This window comes from Lepeophtheirus salmonis, chromosome 3 (genome assembly GCF_016086655.4).
Source record: "Lepeophtheirus salmonis chromosome 3, UVic_Lsal_1.4, whole genome shotgun sequence".
In the NCBI taxonomy this organism is placed as follows: domain Eukaryota; kingdom Metazoa; phylum Arthropoda; class Copepoda; order Siphonostomatoida; family Caligidae; genus Lepeophtheirus; species Lepeophtheirus salmonis.
This window is the reverse complement of record NC_052133.2, coordinates 38,502,112-38,521,255: the sequence shown is the minus strand read 5'-3', so window position 1 is coordinate 38,521,255 and position 19,144 is coordinate 38,502,112. Positions and strand designations below refer to the sequence as shown.

The following is a 19,144-nucleotide window of genomic DNA, read 5'->3' as shown; positions in this document are numbered from 1 at the left end:
TTTTCATTTATATGTCTTTACTTTACAACAAACTATGATTTTTAATATTGTGATAAAAGATGACGAATTTATTGGACATTCAATGAAAATAAAAAAATTGTCGTTTGTGTATTGTATACATGGTATTTTCTTTGATTCAGAAAAATATATGAAATAGTTTAAATACTTTTTTTTTTAATCAGAGAACACGTAGCAACAGATTATATATATCTTTCATTTTTTTAAGACCTTTGAAAAATAATTATAAATCATTTAGATGTTGTACAAAAATATTTGTTTAAAAAAAAAAAAAAAAAAACACTCTATAGGCCACATAAACAGATAATTCATATCATACACTTCATTTTTAAGATTCCCAAAGTAAAAGCAATAAAAAACACACTTTCACAGTCTAAGACAAAATAAAGTAAAAATTTTGATGATTAGTTTTATCGATAAATCCTAGAAGAAAGTAATACTATTTATCCGTATGAATAAATAAAAAAATCAATTAACCAATCTCAAATCAGTATTTAATCCCTTGTCAATTTTGTGATTGTCTGTGGGAAGGAGGTCCGAAGACCGGCTAAAGCACTCCTTTGTTGCGTTGTCCGTATACTTTGAGTAATTGTCGTGCAGGAGGAGAATTTGTAGAAACTTGAATAAATAGAAGACTTGCCAAGTGGATCCAACTACATAGACTACCTCTCCCACAATGATATATATAATTGAATGATTAGATACTATGTCTGAGAAATTGGTTATTGGTAATACTTATTACTTATTTTAATTTGTTTATGAGCTAGTTTTCAATTATCACTAGTCAGCAAATCTTAGCCCTTGGATTGAAATGGTGTGTTCCTGTTTGTTTTTACCTCCAGAAACATGAATTTTGTGGCCTAAAATGTCTAGTTTTGTGGACTACAGAGAGCAACATTTCATATAAAATAATTGATTCCTTAATAAATAAGCAAAACAAAACAGCCACAAATCTTAAATAACTTTTAAAATATTATTTTTTTAGTTTACTCTTTTTTTATTAGGAGGTTGCATGTCTTGACTTTACGACAAACTATAATTTTTAAGATTGTGACCAAAATTGAGAAATGTATTTGACTTCCAATGAAAGGATCTATTTTTAGTCATTTTTACACTTACGGGATATTTTCTCGGATTCAAATAAAGACACAGAAATAACTAAATTATTTTTTGAATCTGGAATATATGTATCTACAAACTATATTACATATATGTACGCTTTTTTTATTAAGGTCTTTAAGGTGGAAAATATCACTAAATCAAGTAGATGTTGTAAAAAAGTATTTTTGAAAAAATTAATCTATGTTTGCACAAAACCAGAAATTTTATTATAAAGATTTTTATATAAAGGTCATGTTATGTTTCTTGAGGTAAAAACAATCAAGAACACACCAGGAAAAAAAGTTGAAATTTTGTTGACTAGTTTAATTAATTATCAAATAAGCATCATTATAACTTTACCTAGAAATGACAGTGATCAACGCATTAATTATCTTATAGAATTGCAATCATGGCCGTATTTTTATCACAAAATGGACTGTGAATTCATTTTTCATCTCATTTTTAGATAGCCATTTGTATACAACATAATAACATATATAGAGATGTAAATCATAAGCATTTTTAGCATGAAAAAATAAAATTAATATTGTAACTCTGACAATCGGATATAAGTATGTGTATAGGAGTAAGAAAATATGCAGGAATTCCTCCATTTTCGATCCTTAATTCTAATTTAAGTCTATCCAGGGCTTGCTTTTTTAAATAAAAACAGATGTAGTAGTTTTTTTCCTTTCAGCTGTTTTAATGTATTTTCATAAGTTGACTCTTGTATGATTTAAAGCAGCTGACTCTACGGATTATGAACTCCAAAAAAGGATTACATAGGATTTGGATTTTTATATTAATTTATATCAATCAAGGGCCTTCGTTTAGAACTCGCGTTGTTTGATACTCAGTCATTGATTAGATTATCAATTCAATGTATATAATAATTAATAACTATTCTCTAAATAATAATTAACAGTGGGTAGCAAGAAAAATATAAAAGAATTCCTATTAAATGTTTTTGTTTGTTTTTTCTTCAAAATTCTTCTTACTTTTCCTTTTGATCGTCGAGGTTGAGAGGTGACAAAAAGCTAATCATGAACAAGAGCCTTACACTTATATCCCATCTGCGTTTCTCTCTGTCCTTCATGTGTGCACAAGCTCCTGGATACGTTGGTTACTTGGTGGTTCTCTTCTCAAGAATGAAATACTAATGATAACAGCTTTAGAAACACATTGTTCAACAACAATAAAATTAGCAGGCTAAAAATACGGCGAATTGACCATTCTAATTTATAATTATATACATACCCAGGTGATTCATATTCAAACTAGAATTGGTGCATGGTAAAGCCTCTGTCTAAAATCAAATTGAGTTATGTATCTCAGTTTCTTACAAAGTTATGGTCGATTATGCATTTTAAACGTTTAGTCCTCCCTTGACCTCTCAAAATTTAATTGCCTCTTACTGTGAGCATATACAATTTTTGAACAAAGGTTGATCAAAATGTAACTATAACTTTATTCGTAATCCTGGTGACTAACAAACAAACTAACTCATGTACTGAAAATTCCCAGGCGTATCAAAGAAACACGTGTTTTTTTCGTTCCAAATTGGGTTTTTTTAAATATTAATATTATTATTCATTTTATGGAGGAGAGACCCATTAGATTTTCCAAGGCATTGAAAAAAAAAAAATTTCATGTCAAGAAGAAGTCTAAAATTAAAACACTCATTTGTATTGTTTTGAAAATACAAAAAGCTTAGCACTTAGCAAAATAACTCACAAACTAAAGAATACATTATCATAAAATTTTGACAGCTGTCTTTTGAAGGTTGGTACAAGTTAAAAATGTGGTGAATTGAAAATTAGTGTCATCTATGTGTGAATCCCGATACTGTTCAACCCATGTATTAACAAACAGAGGCAAAAACATTCAACTTCGTTGGCGGAAGTAATAAGGAGGAGTTGTTCTTGACGAAAACATCTGGACCATGAAGTACCCCTCAAAAAATGTATTGTTTAATGCTTTGAATCTGTAAAAAAAAGTCCACATTTTTATACTAGTATTATGTAGTTAATATATTTAGCTAAAGAAAAAAAAATTATATATCTATTAACTATCATATGAATAATAATCCATACTTATTAGGAGATGAATCTCTCAGTTATCTTGAAGAGAGAATTTTGTGTTATATGTGAAATACTCTATAGTCTATAAGATGTCACGGCCTTTGAATAATACTATAAAAAATATAATAGTATCTGTTTAAAAATTGAATAAATCAATCTGTGACTCTCCCATTTTTAAGAGGTCAGACGTTCATCAACGTTGCTTCTACCTCTATAATATTATGTGTAATTGTTAAAACAGGTTTTTCAAGATACTTAATACCAATTTAGGAAGTGGGAAATACATTTTGAGTAAATATATTGTACATATCTATGTATACGAACGCACAGTGCATACATGTAATACGTCAACATTAAAAAAATCAAGAAAAAGCGAAAAATCCAATATCTTGTGTGTACAAGTTGGAATTTCTTCGTGTTAAAATGAATTATTTAAAGTCAACAATGATCATTCTAATTACCAACTGTACAATGATACCATCATATTATTTTGATCTATTAAAATTACATGGTCATTATGTATTTATAAAAAATTTAATTTAATATTTAGGGGAAAAATTCACAGCTGTTCACAAAAAATTAAAAATTTTGGAAAAAAATTTCAAAAATCAAATTTTTGAAACAATTTTTTAAAGAAAATCCACAGTTGTTCAAAAAAAATTGAAAATTAAATTTCAAATATTAAATATTTTCGGGGAAACAAAAAAATCACTGCTTTTCACAAAAAATGTAAGTTTTTGGTAAAAAATATAAAAAATTAAATTGATCAAATATTAATTTTTTTGAAAAGAAAAATTCAAAAATCCACAGCTATTTACTAAAAATTAAGTTTTTGGAAAAAAAAATCAAACATAAAATTTTTTTTAAGAAAATCTACAGTTGTTTACAAAAAATAAATTTTAGAATAAAATTTCAAAAATTAAATTTGAAATATTATATTTTTTGGAAAAAAAATTAAAAAAGTAAATATCAAATATTAAATTTTTTGTCATAAAATTTTAAAAATCCACAGTTACAAAAAATATAATGAAAAAAAAAAAAAAATATTTTTTGGGATAAAATTTCAAATATTTTTTTTTTTTTTTTTTTGGCTCCTCCAATGGTTTAATAAGAAAAAAATAGTTGATGGAAATTGACGTTAATTATTCGTCAAAGAATACAAATGAAATATACAATCAATCTTTGTAGATTGTTTTTGTGTTAACGGGCCACATATATAAATATACAAATTTTATGATAGATTCAAATTCAACATAGTTCAATGGGATTAAATATGACTTATATTTTCAGCAAAGTAACGTATATGTAGAGGAGACCGGGAATAGTTGGAATACATTTTGTTTTGACTCGATTACTCAAAGTTAGTTTGACTTACTATTTCAGGGGCGTCCACAGGTGGTGGACCTGAGGGGCTGTAACCCTCCCAAAATTATAGAATTTTGGCTTTTTACAAGAAAATATAATATTTGAATTTTTGTTCAAAAATTTACTCTTTGAAATATAATTTGTTCGAAATTTTTTTCAAACAATTTTTATTTTTTTGTGAATTGCTGTGGATTTTTGCAACTTTTTTACAAAAAAAACTAATGTTTCAATTTTAATTTTTGAATATTTTTTCCAAAAAATGTAATTATTAAAAATAACTTTGGATTTTACTGAGGTTAATACAAATATTTATATTAACCTTGTTCCTTCACAACATGGGTGACGTCAATAGCCAATCTATGCAAATCTAATTCCACTGACAACGAGCCTCCACCACAAGTTGTTTAATGATGTTTTGAAAATAGAATTACATATGTTGCATTCTCTTATTGTCTTCTCAACCAACTTTTTCGGTACTTCGTCCATCGATTATCTCGCGAAATGCATTTTGGTGTCTATACTAATCTCCTTTTGACAAGCATTTCCTTACGATTACCACACCAAGAGCAATTGAACTAGCGTCACACCAAACTTCATACCTGTCAGTGACTCTCACGTTCCAAGCGCCATGTGCTGGGCCACCCCAGCTTCCCGCAGATCGAGAACACCTGCCTTCTTTTTATATCCTATCTCACCTCTGTATTCACTTCACCGTATCTCCTCCAACTCAATCTACCATATTAATTCTTATACACCTCAAGTCTCAATACACACGTCTCATCCATTTTCTCCAGGGGTTTTGTCCCGAGGCCATACTTCTGGAGGATATTTCTCACTTTCTCAGCTTCAATCTTGTCCAAGTTGATGAATATATCGTCGGGGAAGAGATCAGTTGCTTCCACCACTTCCTTTTCCCTTGACAAGACATATGCTAGAACAGATTTCATAATTTGTGGAGCACAATTCAAATCGAATCCAAGACGAGACATTTTATACCATTCTACTCTGTAATTCCTCTTCATTACTTTTGAGGATTCCTTGTCAGCCTTAATTTGCATATAGGCATCGTGCAAATCCAGAAGAGCGCTATTATCTGAGAACTGCCTCCACTCCCGTAGTTTTTCCCCCACATAATCCGCGTCTGCACCAATGCATTAAACATAGTCGTTCAACTCCCTGAAGTCCAAAACAGGTATCTCCTTCCCTTTCCTTTTTTTTTTCTCTGACCTGTTTTCCCTCTGAACTGACGCACACGCTCCGAGTACTACTCTTCCCTTGTCCATAATAACCGAGTACCTTCCCAGAATATCGTTAACAATAATCACTTCCACTCCTTTAACCCACTTTTCGCTTATAATACACTTCTACACGTGTAACTGGTATCTGACCTCAATTCTAACAACTGCTTCCGATCCATTGCAGTTCACAATGGATCCATCCACCGCCAGTAACTTCCTCTTCGATGTGATGTGATCTCCATCCTAAGCACTCGCCCTGATAATTGTCTGGAAAAGACGGTGTCGATCTATCCCAAACGTATTTTAATTTTATTCTACAATTCTATGTCAGGTGCCCTTTCCTTGCATTCCCGTTTAAGATGAGGTCCACCACATCCATAGCAGGTCAATTTCTGCATTCTTACAGCTAACCCTATCTCCGGTGGCGATTCATCTAGGATGGAGGATTTTATTTCACTCGTCAGAACCCGTGCCATAGTTCCAAGGTCGATCTCACTCATTTCATTTACTCCCGGCGTTGTTGTCATACGCGAGCTCACATCCTGGGGCATTGCTGATATGAATGCGAGATGAATTAGGCCTAACGAATCTGAGGGTCCCATCAGTCAAATGAGGGTTTTGATTTCGGCCAAACAAACCTCAACAGACTCCCCCGGTTTCCATTTCTTAGCCTTGAGTGTTTTGTAAGCGGTAAACGGAATCATCGAGAATGCCTTCCTTAACGCCTGTATGATTTTCCCCTCTTGTTTCTTCTCTTCCTCCGTGAACTCGTCATATAAGCTGAAAGCCCTTCCATCCAAGAACATTGGTATCGCTCTCACCATTTCATCCAGTTCCAGCAATCCCTTTGCCAGTTTAACCTGGCGAGTCCATACTGTTATATCGCCTGAATCGTCGAATCTCGGTACGACGTATACAATCTTCCTCTTGTTCATGACCGTGATAGCTTGTCTTCCCTCTCTAGTTTTAACCATGAATTGAAATAATCGACACATTCTAATCACATGTATATAAATACCTATATTCCAATCTGATGATTAATTCCCAAGATATAGAGACATTTATATTTGCAATTTTGGCAAAAACTGTGATGGTGGAATCGACGTAGCTCATGGACACAGGACTTGGAGAAATTATTTTCCTGAACTCAATGTGCATATGTTTTGCACCCTGGTCGTTCCTACAGAAGGAAATGTACATTATGTATATAGAATTCAAAGAAGATTCCTAGGTCAGATGAAGTAATTTTAATACTATAATGTATACTTATACTTAATTAGTACAACTCCATCTGACCAATTAAAGTAACATTTAAAACAGAACCGTGATGTCCTGTAAAAGTTAATTAGTCATATCTTCAGAACCTGATGTTCAATTTCAACAAAGAAAATATTTTTGAAAAATAAAAATATGTAAATAGTTTTATTAAGAACTTATTTATGTTTTGTATATAAATAAATATACGATTCTAAAAAATTTGAAGACCGTTTTTGGAATCCTTCAATAAAACAATACAATTTTCATAAACATCAAGATAATTGAATGAAATTTTCAGGACTTACACAATAAAGTAATATGACAAAGTTGATACTTTTAAATACCTGCAATTGAATTGTATAATATGCAATTCGAGTATATAAATATCTTCACACGCTCTCCAGACGATAAATGATAATTAATAAAAAAACAAAAAAGAGAGGTTAAAAATTAAGACAAAGTACGTTCATATTGAACAGTAATAAAGATTGAAGATGTTAAGGTCGGGTTAAAATTTATGTACTTTGCATAAATTGATTAGTCGGAAACTTTACAAAATACTAGATAAATAATTTTTGTGAAGTTCATTATACCTTTTATTTGATTAATTAGATCGTATTTGTGATTTTAAAACTTATCTTGAGATGACTTATTTTGCTAAACATCCGCGCATGCATCTTGCAAGTTTTTTTCTCTCTGTAAATCGGCATCTTGTAACATACCCATAATATGTCATTGAATAAAAAGTGCTTGTATGATGCTCTCGAGGGTGTGTATTTAATTTAGAAATTCTGTAATTTTTTTTTTTTTTTAATAAGGTCAAGGTTCTGATGCACGTTTCAAACGATGACAAGGATGGCAGTTAACATCATTTTTTGTTTGCTACATGTATAATTAGAATTTAACAGCAACTTTTTAATTCTTTTGAAATAAATCTTTAACTTGGCATTTTTCATTAGTTTTGATGAGTTTAGAGTAAATCGTAGATTTAAAATAAAAACAAGGGTATAAAGTGTTTGCTTCATTTTATATGTCCAAAAGTATTTGCAGCTTTCCGTATTTTCAAGGTTAATAGAAATACAATAACGCAAGTACGAATGATGTTTGACTTCCACCACGCTTTTAATATTGACGCCATTATGTATGATTGGTTGCATGTTTTCCCCTAAATCTGTTTTTCTTGGCCAGCAGTCGGTACGATACATTAAATTGAAAATTCTAGCAATAGTGACGTCATAGACTATGAGTGGTTGTGTGTTTTGTCAAAATCTTCATATTTTGCCCACCAGTCAGTACGATACATCAAATTGAAAATTTTAGTAAGCCCGGTTACATGGATGGTCTAATCTTGTATTTCTATTAACCTTGAATGTTTTCTTTTCCGTGGTAAATGTGTCCAAATAGTTATTTTTAGTGTGAAAGGTTACCAACCCCTAAACTTAACCTTTCAAGATGTTGAATTATTACGAACTTGAATTATGAATTATAGCAGATTAAAAGGTTTATTTCATAGATTTGTAATCAGCATAGATGAAAATAATATTAAAATAGAAGAGGACCTGGATTTTGTAGTTGTTACCTGAATATATGGTTTTATTTTTTTATTTTCCTTTGCTATTATCATTATTCTTATATTCTTGAAGAGAGCATATATAACGTGCGTGAAAGACCAAAAGCAACACCGAGGATTTGTTGCGGATTTATAAGTGTAAGTCTTTTTTAGACTCGGAGTTGAATTGAGGATCGGCATCAAAGAATTTCTTGCCTATATCATTGCTAGATACGTAGTAGGGTTTTTGTCTCACGGCAGCTCGCAGCTAATTTAATTAATTGTCATGACACCTAAGCTGCTCTCCTCCCAATCATTCTTCAAATTCTCAGGGTGACCACTTTAACTTCCGGTTTATTTTCTTTACATCCCCGAAATGCTACCGACTAGCATCACTCATATGTTAAAATTTTGAAAATAGGGAGAAATAATGAACAAAAGCGTTCAAATTTTGATCTTAACAACACATACTCTTTTTTAAATTTGCGCTCACCGCAATTTAGCCAATATTCAATTCCCTGTGAGTAGAGGTCTTGCTCGAACAAACAAACATGCTTGCTGTGAAGCGTAAATATATCTTTATTAATTAAACAAAGTTTGTCTGTATGTATATATTAATATATGAAAAGTAGTCATCGGGGGCACTGGTTATAATGCTCCAAGATGTATATCATAAACATATTTTGATATTAGAAATAATAATGTAGTCGTATTATTGAAATATTGCAGGCGTGTGCATATAGCATCGAACGTATATACAGGGTGCACTGTATATATATTGTTCCTTGATGTGAATCATATAAATATTTTTGAAATAAGATGAATAAGAATAATAATGTAGTCGTATTCATGAAATATTCAAGGGGTGAAAATGAATAACAAAGGCAGTGTGGCTGTTTCTTTTTGTTATTGCTCTCTTATGTATTTCATAATTCATGAACATTCTCAGCATGTCTTAAGATTTGAATTAAATATAAACACTGATATGTTAAAATGAATTTTGTTTGCTTTAATTAGTGAGCGCTCTAAAGGCTAAAGTACTCATCAGTCATCCCAACATATAAAATTAACTATCTCAAACACTTATTAATATTCTTTTATTCTTGAGGAGAGAACACGTCATATGAATTGATATAAGTATGGAGTAGTTACGTGTAAGTCTGTTCATGAAAAACAAAGAGTAACACTTGAGTTTTCTTGGGGAGTTATCTTCTATATTATTAAAGCAAAGTTTGTCTTTTAGCCTACCTCAAATTATATAATATAGAGCAAAAACAATGAAAAACTGACTGTATTATTACTAAAATATTCCTCCTTCAACTTTTATCCCTCATAATTAGACTTATCCATTGTCTCGAAGAAAAGTTTCCAAAAATTATTATTGATTAATCTGTGATTATAAAATACATATGTAACGTAAATGTTGTGATTATAGTTTTTTTTTATGCACAAGAAATATTATCCGTTGCAACTATCCCGATCTCCCCTACATACATCTATCAAAGCCTGTCTAACATATATTCACTCAACTGTATAAATATCTGATAAGGTCATTAAAATTGTGTTAAACATTGTTTATTTCATACAAAATAAAGGGTATATTTACCCTTATTTTATATTGTGATGCGTTCCGGTATTCTAATAAGTAACTATAGATATAATACGAGGCTGAAAGTCATTGTACAATTAGTGGAATACTGGGGTGTTACTAGCTTCCATCATTTGGGGGCTTAGCCCCAAAAATTATCAACACCATATTTATTTAAATAGATTTATTTTATTTATTCAGAGGGTGCCCAGGTTGCAAGGCAGAATAGAATAGGGAATAGAAACAAAGAATGAAGGTAGAAGAAAAGAGACTGATAGAGGGATGTAGAAACAGACATATGGAGAAGAGAAAAGGGAAGAGACAGAGAGAAGGAGAGATTTATAGAAAGAGAGAAGGAAAAGGAAGTTGTATTTTGATCAAAAACAGGCTTTTAGTGACCTTGGAGGCCCAAAAAAACATAATAGGAACATGGTAGATTATTTTATATGTCTAATTGGGAAATTTCAGACTGATTTGTCCAACCATTTTGGATTCCATATGTGATAACACCAAAAACTGATTTAAATATATTTTAAGATATGATTTAAAAAAACAGGGAGGAGGCTTAAGCCCCCCGCAATAAAAGGGTCTAGCGACGCCACTGATGGAGTATATAAATAAATATTTACTCGTATGAGCAGAGTTATCCAAGGTGTTGGACTTCTTCATGGGGCTCGTGATATTATAGAATCCATCATAGAAATGAATGTACTTGATTAAGAGATTTCTTATTAATAAATATTTCATCTATATATTTAAGACATTACTGAATAAAACAAATATACCATTGAAATGACGCATTATTCAATAGGATCTAATTTAACAAATGTTTGATTTACTATTTGGTTTTTACTTTTAGGATGATTATAATTAATCATAAGTGGGGTTCAAGGACATTTAGTTATATGCAAAAAAATTATAAGAGTATTGTTCTGAATTTGGAATCCTATGAAAAAAAGAGATTACTCAGAGATTATGGCTTGTATTAAAATATTTATTAATACTTGTTGACAGGTTTAACATTGTTCACCAAATTAACAATATCTTATTTTATGTGTTTGCCCTTGTTTTGAATAACTTCGTAGAGATCCCTCCCCACTAACTAGTGACTTGCAGCTAGTACACACAACGTCTTTGGAATACTTTGCCCATGTGGCCTCCACGGCTGACATCAAGAATACCTTGCTGAGTATGGAATCTGCATTGGCCTCTTCCTCAACTATAACTTAGAATACTAAATAAAGGGTGTTAAGATTAGGTGAGAGGGAGGCCAAAAGTGCTCAAAATTAACTTTAAGCACAATTCTTGTAATTCATTTGCAATTTGAATAGGGGCATCATCCTGCTGTAACAATATAAAACTTGGGCAACGAAATATCAAAAGACAATCATCTTAATTTAATTATGTTAAAGTTAATGAGACGTTCTAAGTCTGGGATACTCTCTATAGTATGTCCATTATACGTATATATAATTTTCTTTTAACGGGTATTGAACCTTTCACAAAAAGTTCAACAAATCGTGTTTTTAACCTTAGATCATATCTCCAATGTTGGTAATTATAAATAGTTTCACTCTTCCTCTAAGAGGATTACTCAAATTTGCTCCTTTATATATATTTTATAATACATAATTGTATATTAGACTTTAGGTTGAAACCCTACATATTATCCTATATAAGATGGATTTTCAGCATTGATTGCAACTCTCATGATCATAGATCAGTAACCCTTTCTAAATACATACGTACTTAAGTATGATTTATGAAATAGAATGGGAGTATGTTAGTATGTACACACGTATTCTCAGGTATTTGCAGCACTCTCCTCAACTTAACTCAAGGTACAAAATATGTGTGTGATTTAGAAAGCTGGTTGAGTGAGAGCGTTTTATTCGAAGAAAAACTATTTCTCATGATTCACGAAGAATATATAAACGTTTGTATGCAATCCATTCCTGACTGATATAACTATCCCAAGAATGTAAAATGGCTCACAAGATATGGAGGAAGAAGCTCCTTAGAAGTCCATGTTGCTGCTCATGTTTGAAGGGCTCGGAATCAAATATTGAGATATTTATCTTAATGCTCGGCTTGGATAATGCTGGAAAAACATGCACTGCTAAGAATTTAGTAGGAGAGCCTCTGATCAACATCACCCCTACAGTAGGATTTTCCAAGGTTCAAACTGAGTATAAGGGCTATAATATCACCATCTATGATTTGGGTGGAAGTAAAAGCTTTCGTGGCATTTGGCCAAAATACTTTCATGAAGTTCATGGTTATATTTTTGTTGTGGACTCATCAGATGAAGTTCGTCTAAAGGAATGCTCTCTGGAATTGCAATCATTTCTGCGTCATGAAAAGGTAAGAGGAAAACCCCTACTGCTCTTGTGCAATAAATCGGACGAAGAACACGCGGTAGATGAACTTCATCTTGTAGAAGCTCTCAATATCGAGAAACTTGTCAATGAAGCTGCTTGCCCCACACGAGTAGAATCCACTGATGCCACAAAGGGAAAAGGTCTTAGAGATGGTTACAAGTGGCTAACCAAGTCCATAATAAGCGATATCAGAGAACTCGGTCAACGAGTAGAGAAGGATAAAGACTTTGAGAGAGAAAAGGACGCTATTAGACTCGAAAATATCCGAAAAAGAATAAAAGAAAGAAAGGAGCGGGAAGCTAAAGAGGAGAAGGATATTATAAGAACGGAATCGCCTCCGATGGGGTTTGTTCCTATATCTGATTTAGCAAAAAAGTTGACAAATGGGAATAGTTCATCAAATGGAGGAACTAAGGTGCATCAAACTCCTCCATCTTCTTCTAAGAAGCGGAGAAAAAGTTTGAAACAAATCTTTAATAACAAAACAGCTCCATTGTCATCATTGCACAATGGATCAACCGTCATTGCCTCAAGATTTTAGATAAATTCATAAGCAACCAATGAAATAAATAGAATAATTAGGATCATACATTATATTCTTTCAGATACGGATATACAAATATATATGAAAATAAATACGTTATTTTGTATTAAATAACTTTTTTTTGTGTGGATAAATATAATTATTATGTACGTAAGCTATTTTTATTTGTGATTTTATATAATAAAAAATTTAGAAAAAGGAATTAATAATTAAGATGAGGGATTAAATGTTTTACGTAGAAAATCTTGGACTTGAGAAGCTTTGTCTTTTTCCAAATGCCCTTTCCGCATTAAAGTTGAAACAGCGCTTGTTGCAAATGAAGAAACAGTTGAATAATTTGAAGATAATAGGTAGCCCGTTCCAACTCCTATTCCGGGAACACTTTTAAAAAATGATACAATTTTAAAGTCTTCATCATTGAATATGGATCCTTTTTGTAAGAGAAGGGATTTGAATGAGAGTCCCTTATTAGACTCTTTACTTAATAGATTGGAAATTAGCTCAGCAGATGTTTTTTGATTTTTACTATAAAGAAGTCTTATGTTGGATTGGGATATCTGACAGAGTATCATATCCGCATATTTTGTCCTTTGATTAAATGCTTTGACGTCTTCCTCAAGTTCCAGTATGATATAGGACCTTTCATATAAATCATTCATTAGCTGGCATCTCTTGATAATTTTTTGCCTTTGGGCTCCACTCAGGAAGTTTGAATATGAAATACGATCTACAGCCAATCGAGGTGATATGATAAATCCAGCTCCTTCAAAGGAGCGAACGCATACTTGCCGTTTGAATGTGTATTTCAAATTGGATATTAGCTCATGACATGATTGAAACTCGGATGAATTAACTAAAATGCATTCTTTGTCAGCGTCTTTCTTGATGTTTGAGAATACTTTAGATAGAGGGGAGCTGACTAAAACTGTATCTTCTTCAGATGATTGAGGATCATCAATAGGACAAAGTATTCTACTCTTTTTAGAGTCTTTAACATGTGAATTCACTAAAATGCGCTCTTCTTTGTCAGAACCTTTCTTGAGTTTCGGGAGTGATGTACATAGAGGGGGGCTCACTAAAACTTTATCTTCCTTTAATTCTTCTTCAGATGTTTCGGAGTCGTCATCAGCAGGTCTACGAATTCTACTTTTCTTAGATTTTTTAAAAACATTTGACGACTTACTATCTACTATTAGCGCCATAGTATTGTCCCCATTATCCTTGCTATCACTATATTCTAAATCATCATCATCGTCAACGCAGAATGAGTCATTTTCATATTCATCCTCACTATCTTGATTAGGAAGCTGCGAATAAATATCAGCAGTTATGGGAGCCAATGGCTTGGAAGGCATTTTAAACATTCCTGTTCGGCCTCCTTGCTCCTTTGAGGAATGGAGATACATTTCAAATGTATCAGTAGTACCTTGATGATTTTGAGTTGCATCATCAACGAAACTGGCGTCATAACAGTCCAAATCGGGAAACTGAGATTCATTTCCAAATTCATCAGGAGATGCATCACTGTCCTCAACTTCTACTTCTTTATTAATGAATGAATTTCTTTTGTTCTTGGTAGAACTTCTTTTTTTAAGTCCTGGTTGATTATGGGATTTATCTTTTGAGATAATAAAATCGGACTCTCCATCGGAATCACTCTCAAAAGCTGATTTTTTTCGCTTTTTCATAGAGACTAGGGGAGAGTTTTGCGTTAGGTAGGAGGATCTATCACTACTATGTCGAGCAGATGATACAGATTTATTATCACTCATCGATTTTTGAATTTTCTGAGAATCATCATACACAACAACAACCGAGTCATCACTATCCCTTCCAGAGTTATCAGAATTTAAATTAGATGAGTCTCTATATGACAAAGACTTTTTTGAAGGAGGAAGAAAATGTTCAGATTCATCGAAAAAAGAGACTCTAGACTTTTTACCACCACTTCTACTCAAATTTAGACTACTCTGTGACAATGCGAAAGAGCTATTTAGTCGTACATTGGATGGACTATCAATCGACTTATTGTTATTTTGAGGAGGCTCTTTCTTGGAAACGTTAAGAATTTCTTCATTATATAAAATTGAGTCCGCAAACATGTCTTCATCTGAATTCAGTTCAATTTCAAAATTCGCTTGTGACATCGAAAACCCCTTTTGTAAAGTTTCTTTCCTTAAGGAAGACTTTATTTTTGGCGAGTTTTTAGATTTGGGTGATGATGTATTAGAACTCGCCGCCATGGTTTTACTCACAAAAGAAGTTAATTGTGTGGCAGAGTATAAGCTTTTCTGTGATTTACTGGTATCTTTCCTTGGAGTACTTTTATTTGATAAATCAAAATCAATTTCTTCAAAAAAATCTTCATGGTCAAATTCCATATCAAAATTAGGGAATAAACCAAGATTTTCATCCACTTTCCCGGATTTACTTTTGTTGTTATGAGGAGATACACTAAAATGAGGAGCTTGAGCTTTCGTAGATCCCGGAGGAGAGGAAGACAATGATGTTAACGTATTTTTACTCAGAATAGTCGACGATTTATTTCTAGGAGTAGATGTTTGAATCCCAAAATTATTTTCATTTTGAATCAGAGATGGTCGCATTTTGGAGACATTATTCTGAGTAAATTCATTTTTTATCTTTTCGTACTCCTCCAAAATATCATCACTATTGAATTTAGCCATTTCTAAAATAGAATAGTCCTCTCCCTCTTCTTCCTCCTCGTTAAATAACTCTAATTGAAAACGTTTTATATCCAAATTAGATTCCTCTGAATACAGATCATCGAATTCACTCTTTATAGTCTCGAAATGATCACTTCCACTTTCAACTTCAACAATGGATACATTCTTCTTACACGAACTCACTTCACTCAATGCCTCACATTCTGGAATGTTGGCAACGAAGGGAGAATTAACTCGTTCAGATACATTAAGAGAAGGAGACGGAGGAGGGAGAGACTTCATTTCAATGGCTTCAGATTCGTTCTCATCACTATCAACAGAGTCCAATATAGAAGAGTACATTGAGTATGAAGATATTAATTTTTGCAGAGGGCGTTGACTCTCATTTTCTGTGTTCATATTTTCCTTAGGTTTTATTATCTCCGTGGTCTCAAATGGGTCAATATTGATTGAGTTGGATTCCTTGTGAGTACTGACAACCCTTTTACTCCGACTTTTTTTGGTAGTAGAGGTTTCCCTGAAGAGAAATAAAGGTCAAAATATGTCATGTATGCATTAGGGCGGTTTGTTTTTAACTTTAAATTGATTAAAATATATTTCATTTTGCATAAAATCATTTTTCTAACCTATAAAAATATTACTAAAGCCATTTTAAGCAAATTTTGATGATCTGCGAATGGCAAATAACTGTATTAATATTTTTTTAATGGTTAGAAAAACGTCTATCAAAATGGTTTTATGCAAAATAAAGAAGAATACTTTATTTTAATCCTTATTGACTAAATAAATATTTTTTTTGCTTTGTTTCAAACTTCGATCGAGATGTGCTATCTAAAGATGACATTGTAGAGAAATGAATTTTTGCATAGGTTATTTTCTTATACCATGATAACTTTTCCGCACTAGTCGTAATCGAAATTTGAAAAAAGTATGCATCAAATTTACCGTGTTGATTTTCTTGTCTTAGCTTTTGGTTCTTTTGCAGTAGAGGAGGGATTTTCTAAGGTACTAATGACCATTTCCATTTTATGGCACTTGGGATGAATGTCATGGGGTATCATCCTGGGTGACTTTTGAAAAAAATTAGCCAATTGGTGTTTTTCAAGGATTGCCCTGTTTATCGACTTTTTTGAATAAAGGCATTGATTATACGCAATCTCTTCTTTACCCTATCAAATTTTAAAAAAATCCAAATAAAAGTAACCTTGAATGTCTTAAGTTTGCCTACCTTTGTCACAAGAACAACAATTCTTCCACTTCGCTTCCTTCCAGTTCTTCCCATTCGTTGAATTAACTGTATTGGAGACTTCGATACGTCAAAGCATATAATTAGATCCACTTCTCCAATGTCAAGGCCCTCCTCTCCCACACATGTTGAAACAAGAGTATTATAACCACCCTCACGGAATCTTTTAATCACCTCAATTTGTTCTTTCTGAGTCAATCCTTTTTTAACTGAAGCGAAATTAAAGAGGGTAACAAGACTTATAGATATCAAATATATATATATATTACCCTTAGTGCCAGCTTGACCGATGAACTCAATTGCTCTAACCATAGGTTTATGACTGTGTAAGCTCGCCGTGATTTCTTTTACGCTATCTCTGTATTGTGAAAAAATCATTACTCTAGAGAGTGCATCACCTTTTTCTCTAAAATGTTTTAAAACAATTTCTAAAAGTTTATTAATCTTGGGATGTCCAGAAGTAAAGTCTTTGGAATCCTTCCTCTGCGATAATTTTTGTGATAAATTAGGACGACTAGAATTAAGGATGGGATTGGAAGAATCCCCGTCAAACTTATTTTGAAGATAACCCATGATATCTGTCCAAAGTTGATTTTTACTTAATTCCGATATAAGACTCTTGCTACCAGAGTGAACATCAGTCGTTTTTAATAAAAAATTATAAAATGGGCGTAGACCGTGTTGATGGAGGAGTTCATAGGCATGAAACAGAGATATACATGAGGCAAAGTTATACTCTACTTTTCCTTGGCCTCCTCTATCATTGACATATTTAGTAGGAGGATTTTGACGAAACTCATTACGGCACTGAAGCAACATAAACTTGGATACGCTAGACACTTTAATTTCTTTTTTGTTTTGACCAATAACTCCAAAACGATGTAGCCTCCCCACAAAAATTTCCAAAAGAGCAGAGTATTTGTCTTTAATATCCTCCATCTCCGCACTCAAAGGAACAACGACTTTATCGATATTCCTCTTAAAAGTATAGGGCACAATATCAGGAGAGTCTTCACTTCTTAACTCAATTTTAGAGATACCCAGGTTCATAAGAACGCTTTGTACGGATTTGATGTCGTTTCCTGGAGTAGCGGAAAGAGCAATGACTCTAAAATATTCTCCAGACATTCTAAGCTCCTTGATAACTTGACAATAGGCGTATTCTCCTCGTGCTCTGTGAGCTTCATCAATGACTACACATTTAATACTACTTGTAGGGAGTAATCCTCTGGATAAGTCATTAGAAAGGACTTGGGGAGTGAGGAAGAAAACTCTTTTGGAAGACCAATCCTTTTTTCTGGAATTGACAGGATTATTTCCAGTCATCTCAGCCACATCCTTTGCCGGAATGCCCATGATGTTAAAACATGCATGGATTTGTTGAGCAACGAGAGGCTTTGTAGGCGCCAAAAAAACGATAACCCCTTCGGGATACCACCGATAAAAGTTGTACATGACAACGGCAGCGATGAAGGTCTTCCCCAGACCCGTGGGGAGGGATACAAGGGTGTTTTGAAATAAACAGGTTTCCGAAATGGAGAGTTGATAACTTCGGAGCGGATAGTTGATGGGATAAATCCAAGTACGGCCTGCATCCAGATCAAAGCCGATGGACTCCTTTCTGAAAGGCGGAATGAGACAATAAGGAACACTCAAAGGGGAAACCCTTCATTTAGGACTCTACTTGTCCGCTATTGGGGGATCTCTCGATGGTCTCAAGGTGGATTGATCCAAGGCTTCAACCAAGATGGATTCCATATCTTCATCATCCCCATCTTCGAATACGTTCTCATTTCCGGAATAACCCCAAGTTTGTAACAAGGTTGTCTGTTTTGACATCCCTATGAGAATCTATCGTCTTGCCTCAAAGATTCACTTCTTCCTATCCCTAGATGTTAAATAAATTCGGATTTGAAATCAAATTATTAATTAAATCACAATAGAAATTTAAAAACCAAACATTTAAAAAAATATATTAGCAACCTCTTTATTTAAATCATCATTACTTTGTAGTTAGCATAACTAAATGCATTAGAAAGATATTTAATTATATATTATAAGGATAAAAGTTCAAAATTACAAATTTAAT

At 32.6% G+C, this 19,144-nt stretch overlaps 2 protein-coding genes across 2 annotated transcripts; one reads left to right on the top strand and one right to left on the bottom strand.

Annotated features, from left to right (window-relative positions):
* The first annotated feature begins 12,088 nt into the window (after positions 1–12,088).
* LOC121115053 (uncharacterized) lies at positions 12,089–13,276 on the top strand. The gene has a single exon (XM_040709210.2). The coding sequence runs from the start codon at positions 12,184–12,186 to the stop codon at positions 13,117–13,119; it is 936 nt and encodes a 311-aa protein (XP_040565144.1). The 5' UTR covers positions 12,089–12,183; the 3' UTR covers positions 13,120–13,276.
* Fancm (FA complementation group M) lies at positions 13,157–19,011 on the bottom strand. Its single transcript, XM_040709209.2, has 5 exons — positions 18,740–19,011; positions 17,325–18,676; positions 17,038–17,264; positions 16,755–16,978; positions 13,157–16,326 (listed from the first exon to the last, which is right to left on the bottom strand). The coding sequence occupies exons 1-5, from the start codon at positions 18,892–18,894 to the stop codon at positions 13,332–13,334; spliced, it is 4,953 nt and encodes a 1,650-aa protein (XP_040565143.1). The 5' UTR covers positions 18,895–19,011; the 3' UTR covers positions 13,157–13,331.
* Positions 19,012–19,144: the final 133 nt, after the last annotated feature.

What these genes read in the sequence shown, in the direction of transcription:
- LOC121115053 (XM_040709210.2), top strand. Translation starts at nt 12,184, where the DNA reads ATGGCTCACAAGATATGGAGGAAGAAGCTCCTTAGAAGTCCATGTTGC.
- Fancm (XM_040709209.2), bottom strand. Translation starts at nt 18,894, where the DNA reads ATGTCAAAACAGACAACCTTGTTACAAACTTGGGGTTATTCCGGAAAT. An exon ending in CGGTCAAGCTGGCACTAAGG is followed by an intron (nt 17,265 to 17,324) that starts GTAATATATATA and finishes ATTTCGCTTCAG; the next exon opens with TTAAAAAAGGATTGACTCAG. An exon ending in TTGTTGTTCTTGTGACAAAG is followed by an intron (nt 16,979 to 17,037) that starts GTAGGCAAACTT and finishes AAAATTTGATAG; the next exon opens with GGTAAAGAAGAGATTGCGTA.